This window comes from Acomys minous, assembly GCF_964271855.1.
Source record: "Acomys minous genome assembly, chromosome: 1".
Lineage (NCBI taxonomy): Eukaryota > Metazoa > Chordata > Mammalia > Rodentia > Muridae > Acomys > Acomys minous.
Genome location: NC_140483.1, coordinates 27751089 through 27765644, shown reverse-complemented (window position 1 = coordinate 27765644; position 14556 = coordinate 27751089). Strand labels below are relative to the sequence as shown.

Sequence of the window (14556 nt, the reverse complement as noted above, 5' to 3'; positions counted from 1 at the left end):
ATTTCCTCAATTGAGGTTCTCTCCTCTCAGATAACTCCAGCCTAAATTGTGTCAAGCTGACATAAAACTACCCAGCACACCTCTACTATCTCATCTGCAGTATCCAACTGATAAGAAAATTACTCTCCAACCTCCTTGAAGGTGTGTTTATATTCATTAAAAAAAAATTAATAACTAAGCTATCTGAGGTTAGAGAGCTCATCAGTTAAAAGCATGTGCAGAGGACCTGATTTTGGTTCCCATAATCCACATGGGCAGCTGACAACCAAGTCTTTAACTTCAGATCCCGACAAATCCAACGCCCTCTTCTGGCCTCTGTGGGTACCTGCATTCCTGTGCACAAATCCACACATAAATACATACAGATACACAGTTAAAATAAATAGTTAAAAAACAAATTTTAGATCCCCTGAGTGAAAGGGCTAGAGAAATTACTCCCTTGTTAAGAGCACTTGCTACTCTTGCAGAAGACCTGGGTTCGGTTCCCAGCCCCCACATGGCAGCTCACAACCATTCGTAACTCCAGTTCCGGGAGATCTCATACCTTATTCTGATCTTTGTGGGCAGCAGGCATGCATGCGTGCAAAACATCACATACATAAAATAAATCTTTAAAAACGGTTTTAATCGCTTAGGCAAGATGTATTTCAAATCCTAAAGACATTCAGGCAAACCTAAATGATAATGCAATTCCTTATAACACAGAAACGCTTAGCATAATGATTTTGAAGTCTAGAGAATTAACTAACCCAGGACACACTGAGCACCACACATTATTTTTAATTTACATTTATTTAGTTAGTTAGTTGTTATAGGAGTTAAGGCTGGATTTAGGGCCTCACACATGCTAAGCATTTGCTCTACCACTGAGCGACTTTCACATGCCCTTGTACTATGTTCTTGTGAACAATGAACGTATCTAAAAATACTATAGTTTGGAAAATCCAAATGTCCATTTGTTGATTTGTATATTTTGTGTGTATTTGTGTGATTTTGTATATATACTTGTCCCCTTTCCTTCATAGTTGTACTGTGCTATCCCCATTGATCTAGGGCACAAGGCCACCCTGTTCCCGAAAGTGATGGCACATTTATAGACAGTGTCCTTTCCTTTCCTAACTAGCATATTCTGTGGCATGGAGGATTCAGGCTGGGGTGGAGGGAGCACTGTGGGACTTAGCACTTGAGCATCCCGAGCTTCAGAGCAGCTGAAGTGATTTGCTTGGAGTCATGTGGTTAGTCACTCCCCATGCCCTTTCCCTCTGCTCAACACTCTCACTGTCCGTACAGTTCCCTGTTTCCCGGGAGATGTCCAGGATGAGCACACTACGGAAGCAACAGCAGCTGGAAGCACTGTTTATGAAGATCTTGGAGCAAGTAAGAGCATCCACGAGTCAAGCCACTGGGGGAGAAAACTAGGCAAACGAGCCCAAAGCCAGCTGCCCCAAGGCCTCCGACCCCAAGGGCTTGCAAGTGCTTTGCAAACATGGAAAAGCCACACCCTTGAAGTGCTGCCTTCTCCCCATTCTCCAGAACCTGACCTGAGTCTGTTCAGAATTCAGACATGGAGGAGCTGGAGAGATGACTCAGCTGGATGTGGTGGTGCAGGCCTGTAATCCCAGCGTTCAGGGAGGCAGAGGCAGGTGGCTCTCTGTGAATTCAAGACCATCCTGGTCTAAAAGCAAGTCCAGCACAGCCAAGGCTACACAGAGAAACCCTGTCTCAAAAAAAAAAGTCATCTTCCTGTTCTTGCAGAGGACCTGAGTTCAGATGCCAGCACCCAACTCCAGCTCCACAAGCTCTGCCACTATCTCTGACCTCTGTGGACAACTGTACTCACACACACACACACACACACACACTCCCAGCACGGTAGTACACACAGAATCCTAGGACCGAGAGACTGAGGCAAAAAGAATTTGCATTCACAGTCTATTGCATGTCTCCAATACCTGGAGGCTGTGCACAACTCTAATAGATATACACTAAATGTTTGATGAGTGGGTAAATAATTCAGACTAGTTGTAGCCTACACAAGAAAAATGATAACACAGTCTATTTAAAGTGTAACCTATACTAGAGTTTAAACCAAAATAGCATAAGACACCAGCAGGGTCAGCAATGTGTTCACACCACATTATTAGCCCAGGGTGCTTGGTAAATATATGTTGTTAAATATATGTAGAACAAATATCATACCCCCAGGATCCCCAAGATCACTGACATATCCACTATTTTGTATATAATGAGCATTGTTTTTTTGTTGTTTTGGTTTGCTTTGTTTTTTTCCTTGAGTTTGTAGATAGCTCCATAACCCTATGTATCCTACAACTTTACATTGTTTTTGTTTTTGTTTTAACTAAGACTCCAACCCACAGCTTTAGGCATACTATAAATGCACTTTACCATGGACCTATGCTGTAGTGTTTTGTTTGTTTTGAAAAGGAATCTCTTGTAGCTCAGGCTGACGCTGCGCTCATGTTACAGTGAAGGGTAGGTAGCCTGGCACTCCTTCCTGACCCTCCTGCCTCCACCTCCCAAGTGCTAGGACCACAGGTACGTGCCACCACATACCTTTAGTGCTTTCTGTTTTCTACTTTCCTTGCTTCATTCTTTCCTTCTCTCCCTCCCTCCTTCATTGCTTCCTTTTTTTAAAGGCACCATTAGGTAGTTGTGGTGGCACACCACAACTTTTTTTTTTCTTCCCACCCATGCCTCCAAGACAGGGTTTCTCTGTATAGCCTTGGCTGCCCTGGACTGGCTTTGTAGATCAGGCTGGTCTTGAACTCACAGTGATCTGCCTGCCTCTGCCTCCCTGCGTGCTGAGATTAAAGGCTGGCGGTGCACATTTTTAATCCTAGCACTCTGGAGACATGGGTAGGTATATCTCTGAGTTGGAGGCCAGCCTGGTCTACACAGTACAAACCATAAAACCCAGTAGACATATGAGTCTTCGAGCATGTTTCTGCTTCTCTCCCTTTCCCAGACCGTGAGAGAAGAAAGGATTATTTTCATCATCGATGAGGCCCAGTTCGTGGATGGAGCCTCCTGGGCCTTCATAGAAAGGCTCACCCATTCTATGCCCATCTTCATCGTCATGTCCCTGACTCCCTTCACCAACATTCCCTGTGCGGCTGCCAGTGCCATAATGAGGAACCGCAACACCACCTATATCATGCTTGGTACCATGGAGCCCCAGGAAATCCGTGACAAGGTCTGTGTTGACCTCAGCGTAAGCAGCATTCCCAGAGAGCTTGACTTGTAAGTAACCTCCTCCTACTATCCCGAGGTCTTGACGCCTGCAGTTATGCCTCAGATGTGGACTTTATCATTTAGAACCCTAAGGCTTGTGCTGGTGCGCACACTCGCTCCCCCCCACCCCCCGTGTGTGTGTGTGTGTGTGTGTGTGTGTGTGTTGTATATATATGTTCATGTGGATACATGTGGAGGCCAAAGGTTAATGTCGGGTTTCCGTCCTCAATTGTTCTCCACCTGATGTTTTTTAAAGATTTATTTATTTATTATTATATGTACAGTGCTCTGCTTGCATGTGCTCCTACAAGCCAGAAGAGGGCGCCATATCACATTATAGATAGTTAATGAGCCACCATGTGGTTGCTGGGAATTGAACTCGGCGCTCTTAACCGCTGAGCCATCTCTCCAGCCCTCCACCTGATTTTTGAGCCAGGGTCCCTCGCCAAACCTGGAGTTCATTGATTCAGTTAGCTTGTTCAGTGAGTCCTAGGAACCCTCCTGTTTCTGCCTCTCCACAGCTGGAGTTACAGATGCACACTATCACACCCTGCTTGCATGCGGTTCCTGGGATCTGAACTCAGGTCCTCTGGCTTATGCGGCAAGCCCTTCACCAACTGAGCCATCTCCCCAGCCCAGAGCCGGGCTGTATCTTGAGATGATGATTTCAGTGCTTGTGCTATGGATGTGTGTAGATTAGCTCCCTGATGTGGCTCCCCATTATACCTCCCCGAGCATTGCTTGGTTAATCTGCTTTCCTGTCATCACGCTGGGCATGGGCCTACCTTCTCTGATGAGCAGTGATCAAGAGCATGGCCATGTGTGTTTAGGAACTGACAGGAAAGAGAAGTTGGTAAGGCATGTGCACCACACCTGCCACTCAGCAAGGTCTTAGCTGGCTGGCCAGGGTGCAGCTGGTAGTGTGGTTCTCAGTATGAGGCAGATGTTGAAAACTGACTCTTATGAGTGTCTTCTGAGGTTGTCAGTGATTCTCCTACTGGGATCTTGACAGCAGCCCTGTTAACAAGGAGACCGTGGCTCTTTAGCTAGTTGTTTACTGGACACTTTGGTGTCTATCATTCCCTTCTGTTTTGCTCTGCTTCCCGCCCCCATTTCATTTTGTTTCAATTTGTTTGAAATACAATCTTACTATACAGCCCTGGTTGGCCTGATGTTCACTAAGCCGCCCTCGTGGGAATCCCCCTGTGTTGGCTTCCTAAGTGCTGGGATTACAGACTCTTAACACTAAGGCTTTCTATTTAAGGTACCCTACTCCAAGAAGAAAGACACATGGAACAAGGCTCATTTTATTCATGGAATACATTTCTCCCTCTCTCTCTCTCTCTCCCTCTCTCTCTCTTCCTCTCTCTCTCTCTCTCTCTCTCTCTCTCTCTCTCTCTCTCTCCCTCTCTCTCTGTCTCTCTCTCCCTCTCCCTCTCCCTCTCTCTCTCTCTCTCTCTCTCTCTCTCTCTCACACACACACACACACACAGAGGCAGTGATTATATGTATGATAGATGTGTGTGTATTATAACTATAAATATTATGTCTATGTTTTGTATTTGAGTTTGTTTTGTGTGTGTGTGTGTCTGTGTGTCTGTGTGTGTCTCTGTGTCTCTGTGTGTCTGTGTGTCTGTGTGTCAAGGGTTATGTATATGTATGTGTGATGAATGTGTGTGCCGGTGTGTGCATCCATGTGTAACAGAGGCCAGAGGCATATGTCAGGTGCCCTGCACTGTCATTCTCCATCTATTATCTTGAGGCAGGGTCTCTCACAGAACCTAGAGCTAGGCTAGAAAGTAACATTAACCCTCCTAGCTGCATGTGCGAACACTCCAAGCTCTTTACATGGGTTCTGGGGAATGAATTCGGGTCTTTATGCAACATCATTCCTACCTGCTGAGTTATCCCTTTAGCCCATGTTCTGGGAACTTTTTCAGACAAGACCTTATTATGTAGTCCAGCCTGACTTTGAACTTGGATCTGCCTTCCTTATCCTCCCAAGTGCTGAGATTACAAGTGTGAACAATAACACTCTATGTTCCTTCTCTCTCTCTTCTGCTCTCAGGCCCTTTCAACATCATGGGCAAGCATTTCCCCTGAGATGTACACCCCCAGCCAAACTTATCACTTGATCTACAATCCTAAATTTTCTTGGACTCTATCGCAAGTGTATGGATTTTTAAAAATGACATACAGACAAAGTTTTCCATGAGGCCTTACTTATATTAATAAAACACTGGGAACAACTCAAATATCCATCTCTTAACTGGTTAAGTTTGGTAAGGTAGGGTGAATCCATCCAATAGATTGTCATGTAATAACAAAAGGGAATGAGAAAGATCTACTGACACAGAGGGTTGGTTAGGATCCACTGTAGACTGACTAAAAAAAAAAAAAAAAAAAAAAAAAAAGAGGAATAACCTAGTATTCATTGGTGTCTGTCACATAAAAAAATTTTTTTAAAAGTAAGAAAAGGGCCAGAGAGATAGAGGACCCAGGTTCAATTCCCAGCACCCACATGGCAGCTCACAACTGTCGGTAACTCCAAGATCTGACACCCTCACACCAATGCACATAAATTAAAACTAAAAATAAAAATATTTAAAAAAAAAAAAGAAGTGCTAGCTGTTCTTCAAAAGGGCAGGGTTTGATCCCAGCATCCATATGGTGACAAAGGATGTGCCTTATGTAGTTTTAATTTTGGAAACATACACATTTTTTTCATAACTTACACTATGAAATGATGTAGCTCCCTGGCAGGGTCCTCAGCTCTGACAACAAAAAGGGGAAACATCAGTCTCCAAGCGTGAAATCCACCTTGAAGCAGGTGGAGAGGGGGAGTGGACTGTTTGCAGGCACTGAGAAGAATCTGTTCTTTACTGACAATTGTGGCCTCTTCACCTTGTTGTCTCTGCAGGTACCTGGTGGAGGCGAGCTGTGGGATTCCCTTCTACTGTGAAGAACTGCTAAAAAACCTCGACCACCACAAAGTTCTTGTTTTTCAACAAGCGGAGTCTGAGGAAAAGACAAATGTGACCTGGAACAACCTTTTCAGTAAGTAGCCTTTTCTCATCATTAGTCTGTCTCTAAGTCTTTTGGCCCGGGGCTTTCAGGAGAGTGGAAAGGCACGAGATCTAAGGTCCTAAATAGGAAGAAAGAAAACTCAACTAACCTGGGCTTCCCTGGCTGCACGAAAGAATGTACACCGCTGGTAGACAGGGAAGAACATGGGGAAATGTAAGGGCCCTGGTCATGGTCTTTTTGAACTTTTCACTGGACTTTTTTTTTTCCTAACAATGTGTTATTCTTTGTTAGCTCTTGCTCACTCTTCCTGGTGTTCCTTGGATTTCTATCCTCATAGCTTTACGTACCAAGAGGCCTGGAAGCGGGCATTACTCATGCTGATCACCCTCACAGATCATGTTGGGTTGAAAGCCTTTGCCTTAGGATTTCTATGGCTGTGACCAAAAATCAAGTTGGAAGAGGGAAAAGGTTTATTCAGCTTCTGCTTCCACATTGCTGTTCATCACCAAAGGAAGTCAAGACAGGAGCATTGTCAGGGCAGGAGGCTGGAAGCAGAAGCTGGTGCAGAGGCCATGGAAGGTTGCTGCCTACTGGCTTACTTCACATGGCTCTCTCAGTTTGCTTTCTTATAAAACCCAGGAGCCTCAAACCAGGCATGGGACCCACAATAGGTTGAGACCACCTCCCACACTGACCACTAATTAAGAAAATACCTTATAGCCAGATCTTATGGAGGCATCTTCTCAGTTGAGGCTCCTTCCTCTCTGATGGATTTTGCTTATGTCAAGTTGATATAAAGCCAGCCAGTACAATAGAGGCACCACACCTTTAATCCCAGCTCTTAAGAGGCAGAGGCAGGCAGATCTCTGTGAGTTCAAGGTCAGCCTGGTCTATAAAGAGAGTTCTAGGACAGTCAGGGCTGTTACACAGAGAAACCTTGCCTTGAAAAACAAAGGCCAGCAATGGTGGCACACGCCTTTAATTTCAGCACTTAAGAGGAAGAGGCAGATGGATCTCTGTGAGTTTGAGGCCAGGCTGGTCTACAAAGCAAGTCCAGGACAGCCAAGACTACGCAAAGAAGCCCTGTCACAAAAAACAAAAAGCGCCCAAAAAACAAACAAACAAACAACAACAAAATAAACAAGTAAATAATTAGTATGAAGTGTCTCTGGTACTTCCTGTTTGTGCTCACTGACAAGCTGTTCACTTCCTGGCAATCTTTGAGTGCATGCTTTATGCCTTCAGGAGATGAGGCAACTTGACTATATTCACCTTTATATTTGCACCTCACCCACCAAGTGTTATATGAATGACATAAGGGATAAACATTTTGGAGTATTGGGCACACAGAGTTACTAGGCATGTTTATTCTCAAACCTCACCATTTTAAATCTCCCTCTGGTCATAGCCATGTCCAAAAAAGCCCAGTGGGACTACAAGCCAGCATATTACTATATGTGATAGGATGGAAAAGTAAAAGTGCTACAGAGATACCAATAGTAGTAATTCTTGTCTTGGAGGGTGGGAAAGGAACATACAGTAAGATGTTCTAGAACATCTGCTTAGTCTTTCAGGGAAATCAGACTTTAACGACAGGAGAATGACTCTCCACTTTGCTTCCCTCTTGCCTCCCCATAGAGCACTCTGTTAGGCCAACGGAAGACATGCATCTTTATACTTCCATATCTGAGGGGCGTACAGAAGTCTGTTACCTTTCAAGTGGTGTCAGACTAAAGAATTTGTCACCTCCAGCATCGCTAAAAGGTGAAGAAAATTGAACTTGCATGCATTTTTTCCAATAGACTTTTACTTCTGCCTCTTCTAGGATGACTGTCTAGAGAAAGGCACTAACAAAGTCTACTGACACATAGGGTTGATTAGGTAGGATCCACTGTAGACTGACTGGAAAAAAAAGAAGAGGAATAACCTAGTATTCATTGGTGTCTTTCACATAAAAATAAATAAATAAATAAATAAATAAAACAAAAAACACTTGTACACTGCCCCATGTGGTAGGCAAGCTGCACAGCGGGCTCGGGTTTTCTCCCTCTAGTTGGCTGCCTCCTTCCCTCTGCACAACCTCGGGCTTGAACAAATGCAATTCACATGCATAAAAGAGTGACGTGTGAAGAGCAGGGAGGTGGCTCAGTGGGTAAAGTGCTCGTTGTACAGGCATAAGGAAGGACCCAAGTTCAATCTCTAGAACCCACTTTTGAAAAAACCAGGCATGGCGGCATATGGTTTTAGTCCCAGCACTGGGGAGGCAGTGGGCGGGGGGGGGGGTGCGGTAAAGATAGGGGGCTCCCTGAGACTTATTGGAGAGTGTCAGGTTCTGTGGGGGGAAAAAAAAGTCTACATTATTTTTCTGTTGCCATAACAAAACACCATGGCCAAGGCAATTCATAAAAGAAAACATTCAATCCTGGGCTGGTTTTTTGTAGAGGGTCGGAGCCCATGGCCATCACAGTGGGGAGCAAGGCAGCAGGCTGGCATGACATGGCATTAAGAGCAATAGCTGAGAACTTACACCCTTCTCTGTAAGCAGGAGACAGAGAGCTAACTGGGAATGACATGGGCTTGCGAAATCTCAAAGCCTGCCCTCAGTGACACCCCTCCTCCTACAAGGCCACATCTTCTAACCCTTCCCAAGCAGTGCCACCAACTGGAGACTAACATATGAGTCTGTGGGGCCGTTCTCGTTCAAACCATCACAGACCTGGCTGCGTGTAGTGGTGTACATCTTTAATGCCAGCACCTGGGAGACAGAGACAGGAAGATCTCTATGAGTTTGAGACCAAGTTGGAAAGTCAGGACTACATAGAGAGACCCTGTCTCAAGAAAAGGGGTGGGGAGACCAAAGAGATAACTCGGAGATGAAGAGTGATTGCTGGATTTCCAGAGGACCCAAGTTCAGTTCCTGGCACCCACATTAGGTGGCTCACAACTGACTGTAACTCTAGCTTTAGGGGATTTTTACCCTTTTCTGGCTTCCATGAGCATCTGTACGTATGTGAGCAAACACATACACATAAATAAAAAACCATCTGGGAAAAAAAGAAAAAAAAAATCTGTGAATTCAAGACCAGCCTGGTCTACAAAGCAAGTCCAGAATAGCAAGGGCTTCACAGAGAAACCCTGACTCAAAACCAAACCAAACCAACCAAACAAAAAAAGCAAATAAATAAATAAATAACATATCTTTAAAAATAAATAAGGTAAACTGGGCGTGGTGGCACACACCTTTAATCCCTGCACTCAGAGGCAGAGGGAGGCAGATCTCTGTGAACTGGAGGGCAGCCTGGTCTACAAAGCGAGTCCAGAACAGCCAGGGCTCGTTTAAACAGAGAAGCCCTGTCTTGAAAAACCAAATAAAATTAAAAATAAAATAAAAACCAGTATGGTGAAGAGTGATAGAGGAAGACTCTCACTGTGGACTCAGAGTGCACACACACAGACAAGCATGTGTATATATATATGTACACAAAATATGTATACACACACAAACAGACATACATACACATACACAAAGAATGAAGTGTCATACATTGTCAGTTAAGAATAAATGAACCTCTTGAACAGATAGAGAGACCCGTGTGCTTACTGCTGAGCAGGTCCAGGGAGAAGAAGAGCCAGTGATGAAGACAAAGGGGGAGCTGGAGAAGCCTTCGGAGCACAGGGCCGGGAGCCCTGACTGCTGTGGCCTCCTGAGACTTCTCCTCACACATCTTCATCACCCTTTAACACTAAACCACAACGCCCCAAGATCCATTTTACTCATGTCATATATATATATATATGAGCATAGGAACTGTATCTCAAATAGTCCCAGCATAAGGGGTATCTATAAGCTGGCACTAAGCAATTGGCTTGCCTAGGTTTTTCACAGACAAGAAGCTCAGGGCTGGTGTCCATCTCTAGAACGCATCTGATAATGTCCTACTGTGTGGCTTTCCACCCACAGAAATCTCTCTGGTCCTGCTGGACAGTATGAGCCTTTCCCATCAGATGCTGGTGAGATGCGCTGCCATCATTGGCCTAACCTTCACCACAGAGCTGCTGTTTGAGATTCTCCCTTGCTGGAACATGAAGACACTGATCAAGGCCCTGGCCACCCTAGTGCAAGCGAATGTTTTTCATTGCTTCCGGAGTAGCAAAGATCTTGAACTAGCCTTAAAACAAAATGTGGCCACAGTTGAGGTTCATTATCGCTCTATGTCCCTAAAGCCCATTGCGGGATTAGGTGAGTAGTAGCACCTGGAAAAAGAATGTTTTTGTTTTGTTTTTTTTCCCCCCTTAGTCAGAGGCATTTCTAGAGTGAGAGGCCTGGAGGTGTAGTTGAGAGGTAGGGCACTACGCTAGCATGCACGATGCCCTGGGTTCAAGGCCTGATATCACAAAAATGAAGGGGGGAGAAAAAAAAAACCTACCAGAAATGAAGAACTGACATTTGTTAGGAAAGCGATTTGCTGCCTGGCTGAAAGCCCTTCTCGTCCCTTCTAGCTCACGGTGAAGAGGAGGAGCTCCGCGAAAGGGAAGGCGAAGTGATTGAGTGCTGCATCCTTCGGTTCTGCAGACCTATAATGCAGAAAACAGCCTATGAACTGTGGCTGAAGGACCAGAAGAAAGTCTTGCATTTGAAATGTGCCCGCTTTTTGGAGGAAAGTGCCCACCGTTGCAACCACTGCAGAAACAGGGACTTCATTCCTTACCACCATTTCATAGTGGACATTCGACTCAACGCTTTGGATATGGATACTGTCACGAGGATGGCAAAGTCCCAAGGATTTAAAAGTAAGATTTACTTCGCTTCTAGCCAATCCCAACTCTATTTGGGAAGTCTTGGAGATTAAGATCTTTATGGATTGGGTCTGGGCCTTAAAGGCTTCAAGGCCTTCCGGGTTTGGGATACAAACATTGTCATAGGTCCACAGTGCAGGGAAGAGCCTGTAGTGCACCTGGGGTAGCAGAGTCCCCCTCACTGTGACTTTCATCCAGGGCTCTGGCAAATGAAGTGCAGCTGAGCTAAAATCAAAATGTCTCACAGCAAGGGATGGAATTTGACTAGATTTCCAGTACCAGGAATAAATTCCTCTTGTGGAGCAGTTCTTAAATCTAATCAGAAAGTGGTTGATTACCTAGCATTCACGCCACTGTTACACCAGTGGGCTCATCCTTTTTGGCAGGTTTGTATTTTCCTCGCTGGATGAGTCTGTTGTTGACTTTTCTCCTTCAGAGGTTTATATTGCAGCACCTTTAGGTACTGTGAAAGTTATCCAGCAGGGTGGAGGTTTCCACCTTGGTCCCAGTTTTGTTATCTGTGTCCTGCAAACCAATGGAAATAGCCTGTGTTGGGTTTGGAGGAGTCACTCTGGGCCCTTGCCGACCCTAAGGAGGTATCTCACACCTGGTACTGGCATTTCTGTTTAACAACCTATGACTTGTAGGAGAAACATTTTCCATTCATACAGGATACTTCCCTTCAGACTCTGTAGCCTGTCTTTTCTACTTTCTTTTTCCTACCCTTTATCTTCCCAGTGCCACACTACATCACTAGATAGGAGAGAAAGAAGGAGAGAGGAAAAGGAGAGAGGGAGAAAGAGAGAGAGAGATCCTTGAATCTGATTTTTTTGTTCCTGTTTCTTCTTTGATAATGACTACTAACAAAGTACACCACACACACACACACACACACACACACACACACACACACACACCACACACACACCATACCAAATGACCACCAACCACCAACCCCACCTATGGGCATTCAGTATTTATATACCCTCTGAAAAATTCCTAGAAATGTCACACAATCACAGAAACTATCCTCAGCTGTCAAAACCATGCCTCTGCTAGATGACAAGGCAAATCATAGTGTCCCGACATCTGATACTAAAACAAAAACATATTCTTGTATTTCTGTGTTTTTTGAAGATACCAAAATTCCAAAATTCTCATTACATTTCCCCCTTTCTGTTTTAAGTCACTGATTATGCTGGGCGTGGCAGGAAATTATAAACAGAGATATTTTCTTTTTTTTTTCTTTTTCTTTTTTTTTGGTTTTTTGAGACAGGGTTTCTCTGTGTATCCCTGGCTGTCCTGGACTCACTTTGTAGACCAGGCTGGCCTTGAACTCACAGTGATCCGCCTGCCTCTGCCTCCCGAGTGCTAGGATTAAAGGCGTGCGCCACCACGCCCGGCTAAACAGAGATATTTTCAACGAACTAAGCACTTTTTGGGTCAGTGGCTGAGGTTTTCAGGAGAGCTCCCCTGCTCGTTTCTAATCTTTTTAAGTTTTGATGATATCCACAGCTTTTCATTTTCTGTGAAATATAAGCAAATCCACATTCCCAATGCAAAACATTCACTGCTTAACACATCCTTCTACTACATAGGTTAATTTAATTCCACAGTTGTTGGTTTTGGTTTTGGTTTTGGTTGTGTTTTTTTTTCTTCTCTATAACAGAGTGCTCTCAGGTGCTGCTGCTCCTTTCTCATTATCATTCAGAAAATTTAAGGCTAACAGAGCACTATTGATACTCTTTTTGGTTTTTAAAACTTTTCCTCTCTGTTTTCAAACCTTCCTATTCCTTCTACTGGAGCGGCTTTGCCTTTGATACAGAGAAACAGCAGCCGCGGAGCAATCTATCACCTGTGTTAAATTGCATCTCTCTTTACATAGGCCATCATTTTAATTTATCCTCCAAAGTCTTCATCTATAATTCCTGAATGCACTATGAATCCTTGGGAAGTCAATCCACTACTTCCCAAGATCATCCCTGAGGGCAAAGGACCATAAATTATAGTAGCTATGTTATAACATTGAATTTTCATGGATAGAGTAAGATGTTTACTGGTAGTCAAGTCTAGAGCAGCGCTGCCTGCAGTAGTGTATGTAAAAGGAAATTTCAATTGCCTGTACAATTGTTGTCTCTGGGGATTACTGCGTATGTCTGCTAGCCTAGGCCTAGTCCTGGAAGCTTCTAGCCTCTGCACAATCTAACCTAGGCCTAGAATGTTTTTAGCCTCTGACTTACTGCTGAATAAGCTCACCCTTTCTTGTTCTTTCTGAGCTCATAGCTGGCTGGTTCAACTCAGCTGTTCTGGCTCAAACTCTTCTCCTACCTTATTCAATCTGGCTTGTCTATCAGCCTCTGAATTGCTCTAACTCCAGCAATCTTTTCTAATCTTCTGGCTCTTTCTCATTCCCTGGCTCATTCTGTCTTCACCTGTGTCTAGATTGTTCTCTCATTCAACCTCTCTCTGTAAAACTCTTCCTGGTAAAACTGCCCCCTCCCTCTGCACTGCCCTATTAAACAGCTTCCCTTTCCTCTCTCTTCTTGTGATGCTCTGTCAAATGTTTCTCTAATTTGTCACTTTTTCTGCCACTCAATTAAACATCACTTCCAAACATGGGTGCTTCCTTCTACAAACCAACTTTGCCTTCATTGTTTGGGATTAAAGGCATGTACCACCACACCTGGACCTAAGCTTTTTTTTGCCGGAAACTTTTCTCTGTATCAGGCTGGCCTTGAACTCAGATCTGCTTGCCTCTGTCTCCTGGATTAAAGGCCTGTTTGTATTCTAACTGGATCATACAGACCTAGAAAGTGTTTGGATGCGATCTGTTGCCAGAGCAGCCATGTTCTGAATTAAAATTCCTTCCGCAAACTTCTTCATGCACACTGTGTCACATACATCCCATAATTAAATAAATGTAAAAGAAGAAGGCCTTAGAGTGAAGTCCTCCAAGGGCTTGGGCACAGAGAAGATGAGATATCAGTGATAGGTCTCATCCTGCCAAGGCAAGTGCCATGTCAGAGAGGTGTACATGACTGACAAAGAGTGCTGACTACTACTCTTTTTTTTATCCTCGGCATTACATTGTTTCAATTGAAAATATAATTATTACCATTACAAATCTAAGCTAGGTGTTGCACATGCTTGTAATCCCGATACCTGGAAGATGAGGGCAGGGGGGGCAGGAGTTTGAGGTCATCATTGGTTCGACAGCAAGTGAAAAGCCAGCCTGGGCTACAAGAGACCTTTTCTCAGAGAAAACAAACAACAAAAAAGTTAATATATGTATAGGATGCTACTGACGCTAAAAAAATCTGTACCAAGAAACCAAGGCACAGTGAATGCTGCTATCTAAAGTGAGGTACTAGATAGAGCTGCAGAAACGACAAAGGAAATAGGTGGGGACTAATTGCAGCTCACTAGGTAGGGTTCTTCTGCCGCGTGCTAAGAACAATGGCAAAGCTCCGCATGTGGTTT

At 44.3% G+C, this 14556-nt stretch overlaps 1 protein-coding gene across 2 annotated transcripts in view; it reads left to right on the top strand.

Annotated features, from left to right (window-relative positions):
- ADCY10 (adenylate cyclase 10) overlaps window positions 1-14556 on the top strand; it is an 84726-nt gene that overhangs the window by 48112 nt on the left and 22058 nt on the right. For both annotated transcript variants that reach the window (XM_084790018.1, XM_084790017.1), the window contains 6 exons: window positions 1291-1377; window positions 2987-3261; window positions 6173-6309; window positions 7918-8043; window positions 10241-10519; window positions 10780-11070. In XM_084790018.1, coding sequence (XP_084646144.1) covers window positions 1291-1377; window positions 2987-3261; window positions 6173-6309; window positions 7918-8043; window positions 10241-10519; window positions 10780-11070 — 1195 coding nt within the window. The remainder of the gene's footprint in view (window positions 1-1290; window positions 1378-2986; window positions 3262-6172; window positions 6310-7917; window positions 8044-10240; window positions 10520-10779; window positions 11071-14556) is intronic.